Source organism: Artibeus jamaicensis, unplaced genomic scaffold (assembly GCF_021234435.1).
Source record: "Artibeus jamaicensis isolate MK-2021 breed Jamaican fruit bat unplaced genomic scaffold, CSHL_Jam_final contig_233, whole genome shotgun sequence".
Taxonomy (NCBI): Eukaryota; Metazoa; Chordata; class Mammalia; order Chiroptera; family Phyllostomidae; genus Artibeus; species Artibeus jamaicensis.
In genome coordinates this window covers 6,026,555-6,040,951 of record NW_026521486.1, presented here as the reverse complement: position 1 = coordinate 6,040,951, position 14,397 = coordinate 6,026,555, and the positions used below count along the sequence as shown (strand labels likewise).

Genomic DNA, 14,397 nt, shown 5'->3' with positions numbered 1-14,397 from the left:
AGGGGAATGAAGGAGGGGAAATGGGACAACTTTAATATCATAATCAATAAAATATATTAAAAAAATAAAACTAATAATGAAACCTAAAAAACAGAAAGAAAAAGAATAATGAGAGTCCTGGCTGGTGTAGCTCAGTGGATTGAGTGCCAGACTGTGAACCAAAGGGTCGCCAGTTGTTTCCCAGTCAGGGCATATGCCTGGGTGGCAGGCCAGGTCCCCAGTAGGGGGCGTACAAAAGGCAACCACACATTGATGTTTTCCTCTCTCTCTCCCTTCCCCTTTCTAAAAATAAATAAATAAAATCTTTAAAAAAAAGAATAATGGGAAAGAGAAAATCTTACCGAGTGTTGGATGCTCAGCTTATGGGACAAGGAGAAATCCACAATCACTGAGGAAGCAGCTTTGAGTGGTCAGTGCTGGGCTCCTAGGCCAGGACAGCAGACTGAAGCCTCAGCACTGAGTTTCTGCCTCCCAACACTTAATGAGATGTATTTTTAAAAAGTTAAAATTGTAAAAAAATTATAACAGCAATCTAATATAGAAATAGATACAATACACATTTTCTGAAGAAAAAATGAAAATAACTGGTGGTCACGAAAAGAAACAAGATCCAGGACATCCCTTCTTCTCCATAGTGGCATGGAGAAGCTGAGAAGATCCGGGGATTTCACATCGATATCTGAATGTCTGGGAAAAAGGGAACTGAGTGAACAAGGGGAGCAGCTGAAGTGGAAGGGTATGTCCCCTCCCCACGGGAACAGCATACACCCCCAGCTGGAGAGAACCAACAGGATCTCGTCCAAGACTCAGAAGACAGAGCAGATTCCAAATATTATAAACAAGGCTGCAGAAGGCCTAATGAGGGCTCCCATTCCTCTTGCTGCCCAATAGTAGATGAAATAATAGCCCACAAACTGCACCTTAGTATGTGGAGAAAAGAAACCGGTCTCAGAGATGGTGGGAAGAGTCAAGAAATCAGTAAGTATATATCTGAGCAGATAACCATCAAGGCTTATTGTACTGCACCTATAGTAACCCATTTACTTCTTATAATAATGTATAATAGGAACTGTATTTTCTCCATTTTAAAGAAGATAAAATTGCAGCACAAAGTCTTAAGTAACATGTCAGAGGTCACATAAACCACACGATTTGCATCAGAATTCAAATCCAGGCAGTAAGGCTCAGGACCTGAGCACTAACCATTACCCTCTACTGTTTTCAAAACAGAGTTGCCTCGTCAGAGCTGCCAAAGCAGAAGGAAATGACCTGGCATAAGCCAAACATATTACAGTAGGAAGAAAGGAGAAGAGAAGGAAGAAGTGGGTGGGGGTAGGGGAGGGGAGAGAAGCACGAAAGAGAATGAGAGAAAGGAAGAAGGCATACAAAAAAAAAAGATTACAAATGTAGAAGAAAATGTAGCCCAAGGAAGAGAAGGAAATTCCTCACAATATGGCATTAGATATTTTAACCACTGCAGTATGGTAAACTGTATTTTCACATATTTCATTTTATAATTGTTCTACTATATAAAAATACAAGGTTGAACATTTAAAAAAATGTTTCTTGCCCTTACATATTTCCTCCTCTTTTTTAGAAAATGCTTTATACATCTCCTTTCTTTTTGTTAGTTTTATCCATTTCTTATTTGTAGGAATTATATATATACTCTGGATACTAATTGTTTGTCAGTTATTTGTGTTGAAAATATTTCTCCTAGTTTCTGACTGTTTTTTCACTTTTTTAAAAAGATTTTATTTATTTATTTATCTTTAGAGGGGAAGGAGAGAGGGAGAGAAACACCAATGTATGGTTGCCTTTTGTGCAACCTGGCTTATTTCACTTAGCATAATGCTCTCCAGTTCCATCCATGCTCTTGTGAAGGGTAGGAGTTCCTTCTTTCTTTTTGCTGCATAGTATTCCATTGTGTAAATGTACCATAGTTGTTTAATCCACTCATTTACTGATGGGCACTTAGGCTATTTCCAGCACTTGGCTATTGTAAATTGAGCTGCTGTGAACATTGGGGTACATAGGTTCTTTTGAATTGTGTTTCAGGATTCTTAGGGTATAATCCCAGCAGTGGGATTGCCGGTTAAAAAAGGCAGTTCTATCTTAAGTTTTTATGGAATTCTATACTGTTTTTCACAATGGCTGCACCAGTCTGCATTCCCACCAACAGTGCACTAGGGTTCCCTTTTTTCCGAGACCTGGCCAACACTTGTGATTTGTTGATTTGTTTATGATGGCCATTCTCACTGGTGTGAAGTGGTATCTCATTGTGGTTCTAATTTGCATCTCTATGATGGCTAGTGATGCTGAGCATCCTTTCATATGTCTCTTGGTCCCTCTAAATGTCATCCTTGGAGAAATGTCTGTTCATGTCTTTTGCTCATTTTTTAATTGGGTTGTCTTCCTGGTGTGGAGTCATGTGAGTTCTTTATATATTTTGGAAATCAAACCCTTGTCCAAGGTATCATTGGCAGATATATTTCCACACACAGTTAGTTTCCTTTTCGTTTTGCTGATGTTTTCTTTAGTCATGCAGAAGCTTTTTAATTTGATGAAGTGCCATTTGTTTATTCTTTCCTTTCTGTCCTTTGCTCTATTGGACATATTGGTGAAAATATTGCTGTGTGGAATATTTGAAATTTTCCTGCCTATGTTTTCTTATAGAACTTATTGAGAGTTGTGAGAAAATGTGGAACCCTCACAAATTTGCGTGTCATCCTTACACAGGGCCGTGCCAATCTTCTCTGTATCGTTCCAATCTTAGTACATGTGCTACTGAAGCGGGCACTTGCTTTTAAACTTTGGAGTCCTTAATTCATCTAGAATTTGTTTTGTGCAGGATATGCGGTAGAGACCTAATTCTTTTTTATTAAAGATTTTATTTAGTTATATTTAGAGGGGAAGGGAAGGGAAGGAGAGAAGGAAAGAAACATCAATGTATGGTTGCCTCTCGTGCATCCCTTGCTGGGAACTGGCCTGCAACCCAGGCATGTGCTCTGACTGGGAATCAAACCATGGTTGTTTGGTTCGCAGGCCTGAGCTTAATCCACTGAGTTACACCAGCCAGGGAGACCTAATTCTTAATTTCACTTTTTTCAACATGGATAAATAATTGCCCCAACATTAAGTAGTCCATTCTTCACCCACCCAAATGAAATGCCCCCTCTGTCATCTACTAAGATAACACAGCCACACAGGTCCATGCTCTGGGCTCCACAGTGTGTTCCATTGGTCCGCACACCTATCCCTGCATCAAGGCCACACCGTCATGATGACTAATGCTTTGTTTAGTCTTGTTATCTAGAAAGGCAAGCTCTCTACCTAGTTTCCTTCATGAATGTTTGGATATTCTTGATCTTTTGATTCTCCCAGATAAATTTTAGAGTCGGCCCATCAAATTAAATTTTAAAACTCATTTTTGGATTTTGATTGCATTTGCACTGAATCAGTACTTCTCAATGGGTGGCAATTTTGGTCCCCAGGTGACATTTGATGATGTCTGCAGACATTTTTGACTCTCACAACAGGAAGACGTGTGTCTAATGGCCTCTAGGTCAGGGAGAATGCTAAATGTCCTACACTGACCAGCGTAGCCCTTAAAATAAAGAATCGTCTGGCTCAAATTGTCAATAGTACCGAGTTTAAGAAAACCACCACTAAATCTTTTCAATTTGGAGAGAACTCATACTTATATTTTTGAGTATTTCAATGGACAAACATGAATATTTTTCCATATATTAATATGTAGGCCCTCTTTAATGTATTTCAATTAAGTGTTATAGTTTTCAGTGTACAGATCTTATACATCCTTTGTAAGTTTTATCCCTAAGTAGATCATGATTTTTTGCTATTTTAAATGGTATTTTAAAAAATTATATTTATGATTTATTGATATTGTATGAAAATATAGCCAGACATCTTGTTAAAATGTAGCATTTCTTTTTAAAATTTTAACTGTTTTCAATTATGGTTTATATTCAATATTATTTCTTTTATTAGCTTCAGGTGTACAGCATAGTCGGTAGACAATCACATACTTTACAAAGTGTTCCCCCTGGTATTTCTAGGACCCACCTGGCACCAAACGTAGCTATTACAATCTTATTGACTATATTCCCTACGCTGTACTATCCAAGATTATTTTGTCACTGCCAGTCTGTACCTCTTAATCTGCTCACCTCTTCCACCCAGCTCTCTAACCCTCTTCCTTCTGGCAACCATCAGTCTCTTCTCCGTATCTGTGAGTCTGTTTCTCTTTCTTTGTTCGTTTATATTGTCCCTTAGATTCTACATATAAATAAAATTATATGGTATTTGTCTTTCTCTGACTGACTTAGTCACTTAGCATAATGCTCACATTTAGTGTTTCTAATATGTCGATATTTTCAAGTTTTCTATATGAGAATCCTCTCATCTGCAAGTAAATGTGTTTCTTCCATTTCAATACAATGCTTTTAATTTCTCTTACTTGTTTTATTATGATGGTTAGGACCTTCAGTACAAAGCTGAATAGAAACATGGAGAATGGGGACCTTTTCTTCTACCTGATCCTAAAAGGAATACTCCACATTCAAATGAATGGAAATTTTTAATTTAGATATTAAAATTTAAACAATGCATTTTTGCTAGGAAAGGTCATCTGGGTGATATAGATTCCTTGAAATGTTAAGACCTTCTTTATAACAAATATAATCACTTGTAAAACCCATGTTTTAAAAAATGTTTTATTTACTGACCTATCAATAAATGAGAGATATTTTGAAATCACCTAATATAATGGTCAGTGTTTCAATATCACCCTATCATCCTATTCTACCAATTTTCACTTTACATACTTTAAAGTTATTTTATTGGGTATATTCTCATTTAGAAATGTTATTATGTCTTTCTGGGGAATTAAATCTTTTATCATTGTCTTTATAATGCTATGGCTTTAAATTCTACTCTGATTTAATAGAGCTATACCAGCTTTCTTCAGTTAGTATGTGCCTGTTTTATCTTTTTCCACCCATTTGCCTTTCACCTTGCTGTGAACTTCCGCTTATAGCATATGCCTGGATTTCTTTCTCCCCCATTTGATAATCTCTGCTTTTTAAAGATGAGCTTAATTCACTAATATTTATCGTGATTATTAATATATTTGGACTCATTTCTATCATTTTACTTTTTTGTTTCCATTTGCCTCACTTTATGCTTTCTGCCCTTCATAAAAGTAAGTTTTTTTCACTTCATTTTTTCTCAGTACTTTGGAATTTATGCGTGCTATACTTCTCTTCTTTTAGCATTTACCCTTAAAAGTTTAGAGTCAAATAATATCCTTACCCGTCTCTCAAAAAATACAAGCACCTGAGCACACTATAGACCCACTCCCAACTTAAATACTATGGCTACTCAGTATTTTAGTTGCCTTTTGTTAAAACTCAAAAATGTGACATTATTTTATACAGAAAGTATTTTGTATACATATTTACTAATGGTGTACCCAGCTATTCTTCTGGAATAACTTTCCTTCTTTTTAAGGTATGTCCTTTAATGGCCTTGGCTGGTGTGGCTTAGTGGACTGAGTGCCGGCCTGCAAACCAAAGGGTCACCAGCGGGCTCAATTCCCAGTCAAGGCCCATGGCTGGGATGTGGGCCAGTCCCCCAGTAGGGGGCATGGAAGAGGCAACCACACATTGATGTTTCTCTTCCTCCCTTCCTCTCTCCCTAAAAATAAATAAGTAAAATCTTTTAAAGTTTTTCTTAAAAAAATGAAGTATATCCTTTAATGTAGGTCTCATGGTGGTAAACTCTCAGTTGTGTTTATCTACAAATGACTATTTCATCCCCATCCTTGAATAATAGTTTTGCTGGGTTCACGGCTATAGGCTATTGTGTTCTCCCAGCCCTTTGAAAGTAGGACTGTAGCTGATGAGTTTACGGTAATTGTCATTCCTCTGTGGATGTTTCCTCTATGTCTTAATATTGCTTTCAAAGGACAATGCTGTGGCAGAGGTGGGGGGAATTGAATGCGGGGGGTGAGCAGGGCAGGGGAGAGCAATGGGGGGTGGAAATGGGGACAACTGTAATTGGACAACAATAAAAAAACTAAAAAATATATTGCTTTCATAATTTCCATTTACTCTGGGCCAATCTTCTATTTCACTCAATTAAGTTTTTAAAAAATTTCAGTGGTATCTCATTTCTGTAGGTTCCCATCTTTCAGGTTCATACATTCATTTCTAATAATCTTCTTTTGGAAGTAAAACAGTTTTAATTTTTAAAAGTTTGGTTGGGTGCAAAGAGCCAGGCTGGGACAGATATAACTGGTATTTGAATAACTGGATAAATTGAGAGAAGGGCAAATAGGTTTTGATGGCTGTGCCTAAGTGTATGCCTTTCTTTAAAGGCTATTTTGTAGGGCAGTTTTAGGTTCACAACAAAATCCAGGGGGAGGTACAGAGATTCCCCATATGCCACAGCCCTGCTCATGCACAGCCTTCCCCGTTGCCAACACGATGTGTGCATCTTTTATTTATTTAAATACATAGTTGTTCTGTATCACATCTCTGACCTTTCTAATATCTACAGTCTTTGAGGGATTGAATTTGTGCTCACTAATTACTTTTTCCTATGTTTGCTGATTTGGATCGTGAGCTCGTTGCCTGGTTTTAATTGGTGGGGATCCTGTGAGCCTGACTGGGAATTGAGCAGTCTGTCTTCTTGCCAAGATAACCCCACGAATTCGCTCTGGCCCCTCTGGAGTGTCTGCGCTCAGCACTGTAATCCCAGGCTTTCCTTCCGGTGCTCAAGGCAGGCCCCGCACTCATTTTCCTGAGTACTCACAACTGCCCTTAAGCAAGTCAACCCTACAGTCGTCAATCACTTGCAGTGTCCCAGAGGCACAAGCTTGAAGTCACTCTGAGCTCAGCTCATGTATCCTGTTCTTATTCTGCTTATTAAATTAAACTAATTAACTAATTAAATTTAATTCTTAGAAGGAGAGACCTTGCAGATTTCCCGTACCTCTGGTGATGCCAGAAATTTCTCAAATAGAATCATTCCCAGTGTTTGGTTACTACACAAAAAATGGGCCTCTTGGAGCTCCCAGTAAATTTTATTGGAGAAGTCGACCTGAAATATTTTTTAGTAAAAAATAGCATCTAGTATAATTCTACATTTATAAAAGTGATTTCTCTCTGGCTATACATCTTTTGATATGTGTGTATGGGATAGAAAGATACCAACACCCAGAATTCATGTTCATTTGATATTAGTTATGGGTATTACTGAGTGATGGGATTGGAAGTGATTGATTCCTTTTAATGAGCCTGTACTGTTTTTATAAGAATAAAGTGATTTTTCTGAAACAAAAACAAAAGGAAAAAAAGGGGCAGACTGGAAGCAACTATTCCTAATATATTAATAGTGGTTGGTTTAGGCTGGTAGGGATATAAGCTACTGTTATTTTCTTTTTCTTACATTTGTTTATTTTTAAATTTAAAAAAATCACTGCTTGACATCCATCCATGAAACATTTGAGTAGCGACCACCATTTGTACCGTAAGTCATCGACTGCATGTGATAAGGCAACCGAGTGTGACTCCACATGACCTCTGTGAACACAAAGTTCATTGTGGGAACTGCAATGCTGACATCATTGTTTTGCTTGGAAAAGCGTGACACTGCCCTGAAGTGTAACTTTTGGTCCAACAGGAATCACACCAGTTCTAGGGAAATACTTCCATGACATACACGAGAGTAATCCTTCTCTAACACAGGTAAAGTTCCCCTGCAAAAAATACTGCCACTAAAGAGCCCTTTATGGAAGATAGGATGACCAAGAGAAGTGACATTTTGCTGATCTGGTTATGTGCAATGTCTGTGGTGATAGTCTTTATAACTATTACCTCTGAAGAGGGCACCTATCTCTGATGTTTATAGCTCAGAAAAGCTGAGTTGTAAATGTGCTGTATATACTTTTCTGTCTTGCCATCAAGTAGCAATTATCCTTCAGCTCATCTCTTCCTTCACACATTAAAATCAAAACAAAACCACCCAAGCTATCTACTAGAATTAAAATCTTGGGGGAAACATTCAGGAATAGAAAAAAGGCAAAATAGCGATGTGTGTATAACACCTTCTGTAGAGTACCTCTTTTCCCTTGCTAATTTACAACAAAGGAGCGAGGCACAGCTGTTTCAGCTCTAAATCCTGGAGCCTGGAAATCATATTTCTAGCAATGCATTCAATTTTGCATTTCATTATAACTAAATAATTTAGAAATGTCTTTACATTTTACATTTCTTCCTACAGAAATTTACCTGTGTGATACTGTCACGTGCCTCCATTGTCTCTAACTCAAATGTCAGAGCCATTTTCAATTTCTCTTTTTCTTCTCCAGTACGTTATCTACTTTCCCCATTTTCTCTCTACATGCTACCTTTAAACATTACCTTTTCTTTATTTCAATAACCCTAGAGCAGGTCTTAGATGCTTGGACTGAAACAACTATCTCTTACAAGCTTCCCTCCAATTTGTTTCTCCTTCATTTCTACATGAAGCAATAAAAATTATCTTCCACCAACAGCTGTTTTCAGTAATAAGAGAGCCAAGTTCTGTGACTTAAGCTAAACATTCCTTCTGTTCTCCAAGGCCTACAATGGTTCCTGGTTGCTAGTTATATCAAATTGAAATTTCCAAATACTGTTCATTATGTCCTTAATGAACTGTGCTGAGTACTCTCAATGATCTGCTCACATTTTCTTACATATTCAAATTTACATTCTCTATTCTATGCAATCTGACAACCATGTATTATCATGATCAATCATTTGTTTATATTCTTTCCCACTATTGTAGGGACTATTTGCTGTCCTTTATATTTATTTATTTTTTTCCTTCTTCCTTAACAATAATAGATTCTCTAACTTTCATCTGGGTACGTAGTTGTCCAGTATAAAGATTACATTTCTCAGGCTCTCTTGCAGCTAGGAATGTCCATGTGACTAAGTGCTAAACAATATGTAAGTTTTGTCATTGTCAGTTCTCTTTCTTCCTTTAAAATGCAGCTTCAGATTCAAACATGGGACCCAACATGGAAATGGTTAATATTGCTAAGCTTACTTAATCTAATTAACTCTTCCTTGAACAATACACATCTATCTATACATGTATGTGTATATATAGTGATGAATAAATAAAATTTTAAAATATTGTAAAAGATTTTAAACAAATTTACTACCAGTTTTACACCCAAACATTCACTATTTACTTTATTTTTAAATATATTTTATTGGTTATGCCATTATAGTTGTCCCATTTTCCCCCCTTTGTTCCCCTCCACCCTGCACTCCACCTCCTCCCCATTCTCCCCCTTTAGTCCATGTCCATGTGTCACAGTTCTTTAGCTTCTACATTTCCCATATTATGCTTGCCCTCACCCCTGTCTACTTTCTACCTACCATTTATACTATTTATTCTCTGTACCTTCTCCCCCTTCTCCTCCTCCCACTCCCCTGTTGCTAACCCTCCATGTAATCTTCATTTATATGGTTCTGCTCCTGATCTAGCTGTCCTCTTAGTTTGCTTTTGTTTTAGGTGTGGTTCTTAATAACTGTGAGTTTGCTGTCCTTTCACTGTTCATATTTTTTATCTTCTTTTTCTTAGATAAGTCCCTTGAACATTTGATATAATAAGGGCTTGGTGATGATGAACTCCTTGAACTTGACCTTATCTGAGAAGCACTCTATCTGCCCTTCCATTCTAAATGAAAGCTTTACTGAACAGAGCAATCTTGGATGTAGGTCCTTGCCTTTCATGACTTGGAATATTTCTTTCCAGCCCCTTCTTGCCTGTAAGGTCTCTTTTGAGAAATCAGCTGACAGTCTGTTGGGCACTTTTGTAGGTGACTGTCCCCTTATCTCTTGCTGCTTCTAGAATTCTCTCCTTCATTTTAATCTTTGATAATATAATTATGATGTGCATTGGTGTGTACCTCCTTGGGTCCAACTTTTTTTGGACTCTCTGAGCTTCCTGGACTACTTGGAAGTCTATTTCCTTCGCCACATTGGGGAAGTTCTCCTTTGTTATTTGTTCAAATAAGTGTTCTACTTGTTGTTCTTCCTCTTCCTCTTCCCCTTCTGATACCCCTATAATTTGGATGTTGGAATGTTTAAAGATGTCCTGGAGGTTCCTAAGCCTCTCCTCACATTTTTTGAATTCTTGCTTCTTTATTCTTTTCTGTTTAGTTGTTTCTTTCTTTCTTCTGGTCCACTCCACTGATTTTAGTCCCAGATTTGTTTCCATCACTATTGGTTCCCTGAGCAATTTGCTTCATTTCAGTTAGTGTAGCCTTCTTTTTTTCATCTAATTTGGGACTAAAATCAACCAGTTCAGTGAGCATTCTGATCACCAGTGTTTTGAACTGTGCATCCAATAGGTCCGCTATCTCTTTGTCGCTTAGAAGTATTGGCTCTGGGGCTTTGAGCTGTTCTTCTGCTTGAGCTATAATGTTTTGGTTTATTTGTGCCTGTTATGTATGAGGGGCAGGGGCTCAGGTGTTCACAGGGAGGGTCAGCCCAGTCGCTGGGTTGTGCCTGGGGGCGGGGTCAGAGGAGAAATGGCACTTACTCTGCTCTCTCTCGGATTTTGGTCCTTTGCTGCTTCTCACAAGCAAATTGGGCCCTTCTGGTGTTGGTTCCTTGGTGGGTGGGCGAGCTTGTGTTCGTTTGTGGGTCTCCCCAACGAACTCTCCTGTGGGGCTAAGAGCCTTTCCCAGCACCTCAGCCCCTGAAAGTTTTTCTAATTGGTGCTTTTAGGCTATATTTCCCATTGCTGGGGCCCTGGGTTGCATGATCTGTCTCACTGACCGTTTTTAAAACTGCCTGGTTCATTTGTGCACAAGTGTGTGTCCGTGGTCAGCCAGCCGCCTTGCAAGCCTTACTAGGTTTCCATCTGTGCCCGCCCGGGTCACTAATCACTGCCTCCTCCTGCCAGGACCCCTCTATGCAGACTCCACCCCTCTTACTGGTCTGGATGAATACCTTGTTGATGGACTTTGGTACAGTTTGCTTTTCTGTCTGTTTGGTTGCATTTTTGTTTCTAAATCCTTTTTGTCTTTAAATTTGGTTGTGCAAGGAGGCACAATATTTCTACCTATGCCTTCATCTTGGCTGGCCACTATTTATTTACATTAGTCCTCTTACTACAGATTCATTTCAATGATGCCATCGTTTACCAACTCTATTAGCACATATTTTTAAAAAACATACTTAAAGCCCATCACTAGATATAACCTCCATGAGAGCAGAAATATCCTCAATTTGTTTACTAGGCCTAGAAAAATATCTAGCAGTATTGAGTGCCTACTTACTGTAGGCACTCAATACATGTTTATGGCATGAAAAAATTAATTGTAGCAAAACTTCATTTTAAGGTAGATTGATTTTTTTAAGAGTCAAAAGTCATTCAGAGCTCAGTCTAGTGAATAAAATGTGTCACAAAGCTGGGAATATCATTTTGAGTTTTTTAAAAAGGCAGTGGCCCTGGTTGGTGTGGCTCAGTGGATTGAGCACCAGCCTGCAAAGCAAAGAATCACCTGTTGGATTCCCAGCCAGGGCACATGCCTGGGTTGCAGGCCAGGTCTCCAGAAGGGGGCATGCGAGAGGCAACCACACATGATGTTTGTTTCCCTCTCTTTCTCCTTCCCTTTCCCTCTTTTAACAGATAAATAAAATATTTAAAAAAATAAAAAATTTAAAAAGCAGTGACCATAAAACAATAAAGTAGACTTCCTTGTATGAATCATAAAAACAGCTCAGAGATGAGCTAGTTCCACAGCCGTTCAGGGCCTCATTTCCTAAGCTTATAGCTAAGGATGCCAAATTTGCTCCCATTCCAGCGTATCTGCACCTGCGGTTCCCTGTACCTGGAACACCCAGCCATTACATGAATTATGGGCTCACTTCCCTCAGGTCTCCGTTTAAATGTTCACCTCCTCCAAAAGGCCTTCCTTTATTACCTGACCTAAAATAAAGTCATCACTGTCCCTCTCTGTCCCTGACACTGCTTTCCTTTAAAAAAATAGTAATTGTTACTCTACTATCTGACATAGTTTTCTGTTTGGTTTGTGTGTCTTTAATATCTGCCTCAGTCATTGGAGTATTTGCTCCATGATGAAAGGGGCTTTATTCAGTCCTAGATATACACATTCCTAGCTCCACGTTTCTTCTAGATATACAAATTTCAGAAAATAAACTCAACAAATATGTTTATAATAAAAGAGAAAAGAAGAGAGAGAAGAAATGAAAAAAGGAAGAGCAAGAAAGCTAACAGAGAAGTAGCAAAAGGGATGAAAAAATTCCGGAGGAGACGTAATCGGTTATTCTACTGTTACTCCTTCTTAGCAGTAGAGGTTTGACTCCGAGGCTTCCATAAGAACGTTTCGGAATGGGTCTGTGTCTCTTTTGGATATTTGTTCCAAAGGAATGAGTATCCTAGAGAAGGGGGTTCCATTACCTTTTAGAAGAATTTGGGGGGGTTTACTCATAACCACAGTAGCTGCGTCTTTACTGTGTTTCCATCTCCCCACTCCACACAAGCACAGACTGAGTGAATACTTGAGAACTCCTGACTGAGTCAGACAGGTGCTTTAGTGGTTTTTGGTAGAATTAGTTTGTGTTGGTATAAACATTTTTAAATGTTCATACTTAACTGACATTTGGATACTTGCATTTCTTTCAGGATCTTGACAAATAGATTTACATAAAGCTAGAGGCAAGCCTCTGAAAATACTTGTAACTAACTATATGCTACTCTTACTATGCCCCTCATTTACGGCACAAAGTTCAGTTCCTTTCAAGGGACAGATATCTAAGTCACATTTCATGAATGTTTCTGTACCCTCAACCTGTCCACTCCTTATACAGAGCCTATCAAAACAGGTTTTTTACTGGAGAAGTTAGGGCAAAATGATAGTTCTTTATGTTTTTTTTTAAAAAATTGTGTAGAAGAGGTTTCATTTTCCTGCTAATTTCTATTATAACATTGTGAATAAATCTGTTTTTAAAAATTTCAGTAGTCCAGAATTAACATTTTAGGCAAAGGAAAGGGTTATGTAACAAGGCATTGCCCTAGAAGAGTTTTAGAACAATTTTAGAATTTTGAGTTACATTTAGGAAAATGCCAATTTCCTGATTTGTAGGATCAAACGGCACAAGTGCACACATACCCTGATCCTCGTCTCAGAAAACAGTTCTCCTTCACATTCTAGTTATGATTGAAATCTTAGGAATCAATCAGAATGCAAAGTAGGGAATTCACTTGTCTAATACTTTCTAAGCTCAAAGTCATTTTATTTGAAACCCACATAATTGCATTCAGAAAATAGCCATAAAATTTTCTACTGAATTCTTCATCTTTGTTCTCTATAGTATAATGCCTAATACACTAATACCAGGACTACTATAATATTAACATGTTAGGACTAAAAGTTATGTTTTATATTTTTTAGTTGTCATCAAATAGGTACTGCATTTTAGGCTAATGTTCATTATACGCACTTTTTTTACGTAGCCTGGAAACCTTAAGAAGCTTACACTTCTTCTCCGAAGCAGGAACTTCTGGTGTGGGGTCAGAAGCCCAGGCGGTTGGTGAGTTACCTGGTGCAGGTAACCTCTCAGAGAACGTCACAGGGTAGGAGCTACGCCGTCTAGTCCGACATGCTACTTCCCTCTCTTTATGCACCAGCTGCTCATCCATCAGCAATGATAGGACTTGCTTAGACTTTTCTCTGATATAGTAACCTGAAAAATACATTGAATTTCCTTAGGAAAAAAATATTAGTTAAGGCTACAATTAATTTTTATTCAAAAGAAAATTAGGAAAAATGAATATGTTAGCAAAGTGAAGAAAACCTGTGGCAAATAGAGGGAAACCTAAGTTTAAGTAGAATTATCAATAAATATATTCCTTTTCTTATACTTCAGGAAGTAAATGAATATATGATTAAATTATATCATGCACTGGCATTACATTTTTTCACTTTAAATACACTTTTAAAAGCACTACTTACTCTGCAATAAATCAAACAAAATAGGTGAAGAAGAGGAATGAATTAAATCTAGGTATGCTGACCTAGATGTACGACCATGACCTATGGCTAAAGTTTTAAAATAATATGCATAGCATGATTCAAATCTGTAAAGCAAAGGGGAATATAAACCTGTATTTATATACAGAAGAAAGAAGTAGAGATATGGATGGATGGATAAATGGATAGATTGATAAATGGATGGATGGATAAATGAATGGGCAGGCAGCCAACCAACTGCATGTCCACCACATTGTTAATATATGTGACCTGAGAGGGATACAACTGGGTAGGACAAGTGAAGGGAGGGCAAC

The 14,397-nt window shown here is 37.9% G+C and overlaps 1 protein-coding gene and 1 non-coding gene across 2 annotated transcripts in view; both read right to left on the bottom strand.

Moving 5' to 3' along the window:
- Window positions 1–14,397, bottom strand: part of ENTHD1 (ENTH domain containing 1) — a 183,672-nt gene that overhangs the window by 80,933 nt on the left and 88,342 nt on the right. The window contains exon 7 of the mRNA XM_053662245.1: window positions 13,554–13,796. Within this exon, the coding sequence (XP_053518220.1) occupies window positions 13,554–13,796 (243 nt within the window). The remainder of the gene's footprint in view (window positions 1–13,553; window positions 13,797–14,397) is intronic.
- Window positions 2,695–2,800, bottom strand: LOC119060624 (U6 spliceosomal RNA). Its single transcript, XR_005084622.1, has one exon. It is a non-coding gene; the product is annotated as a U6 spliceosomal RNA (small nuclear RNA).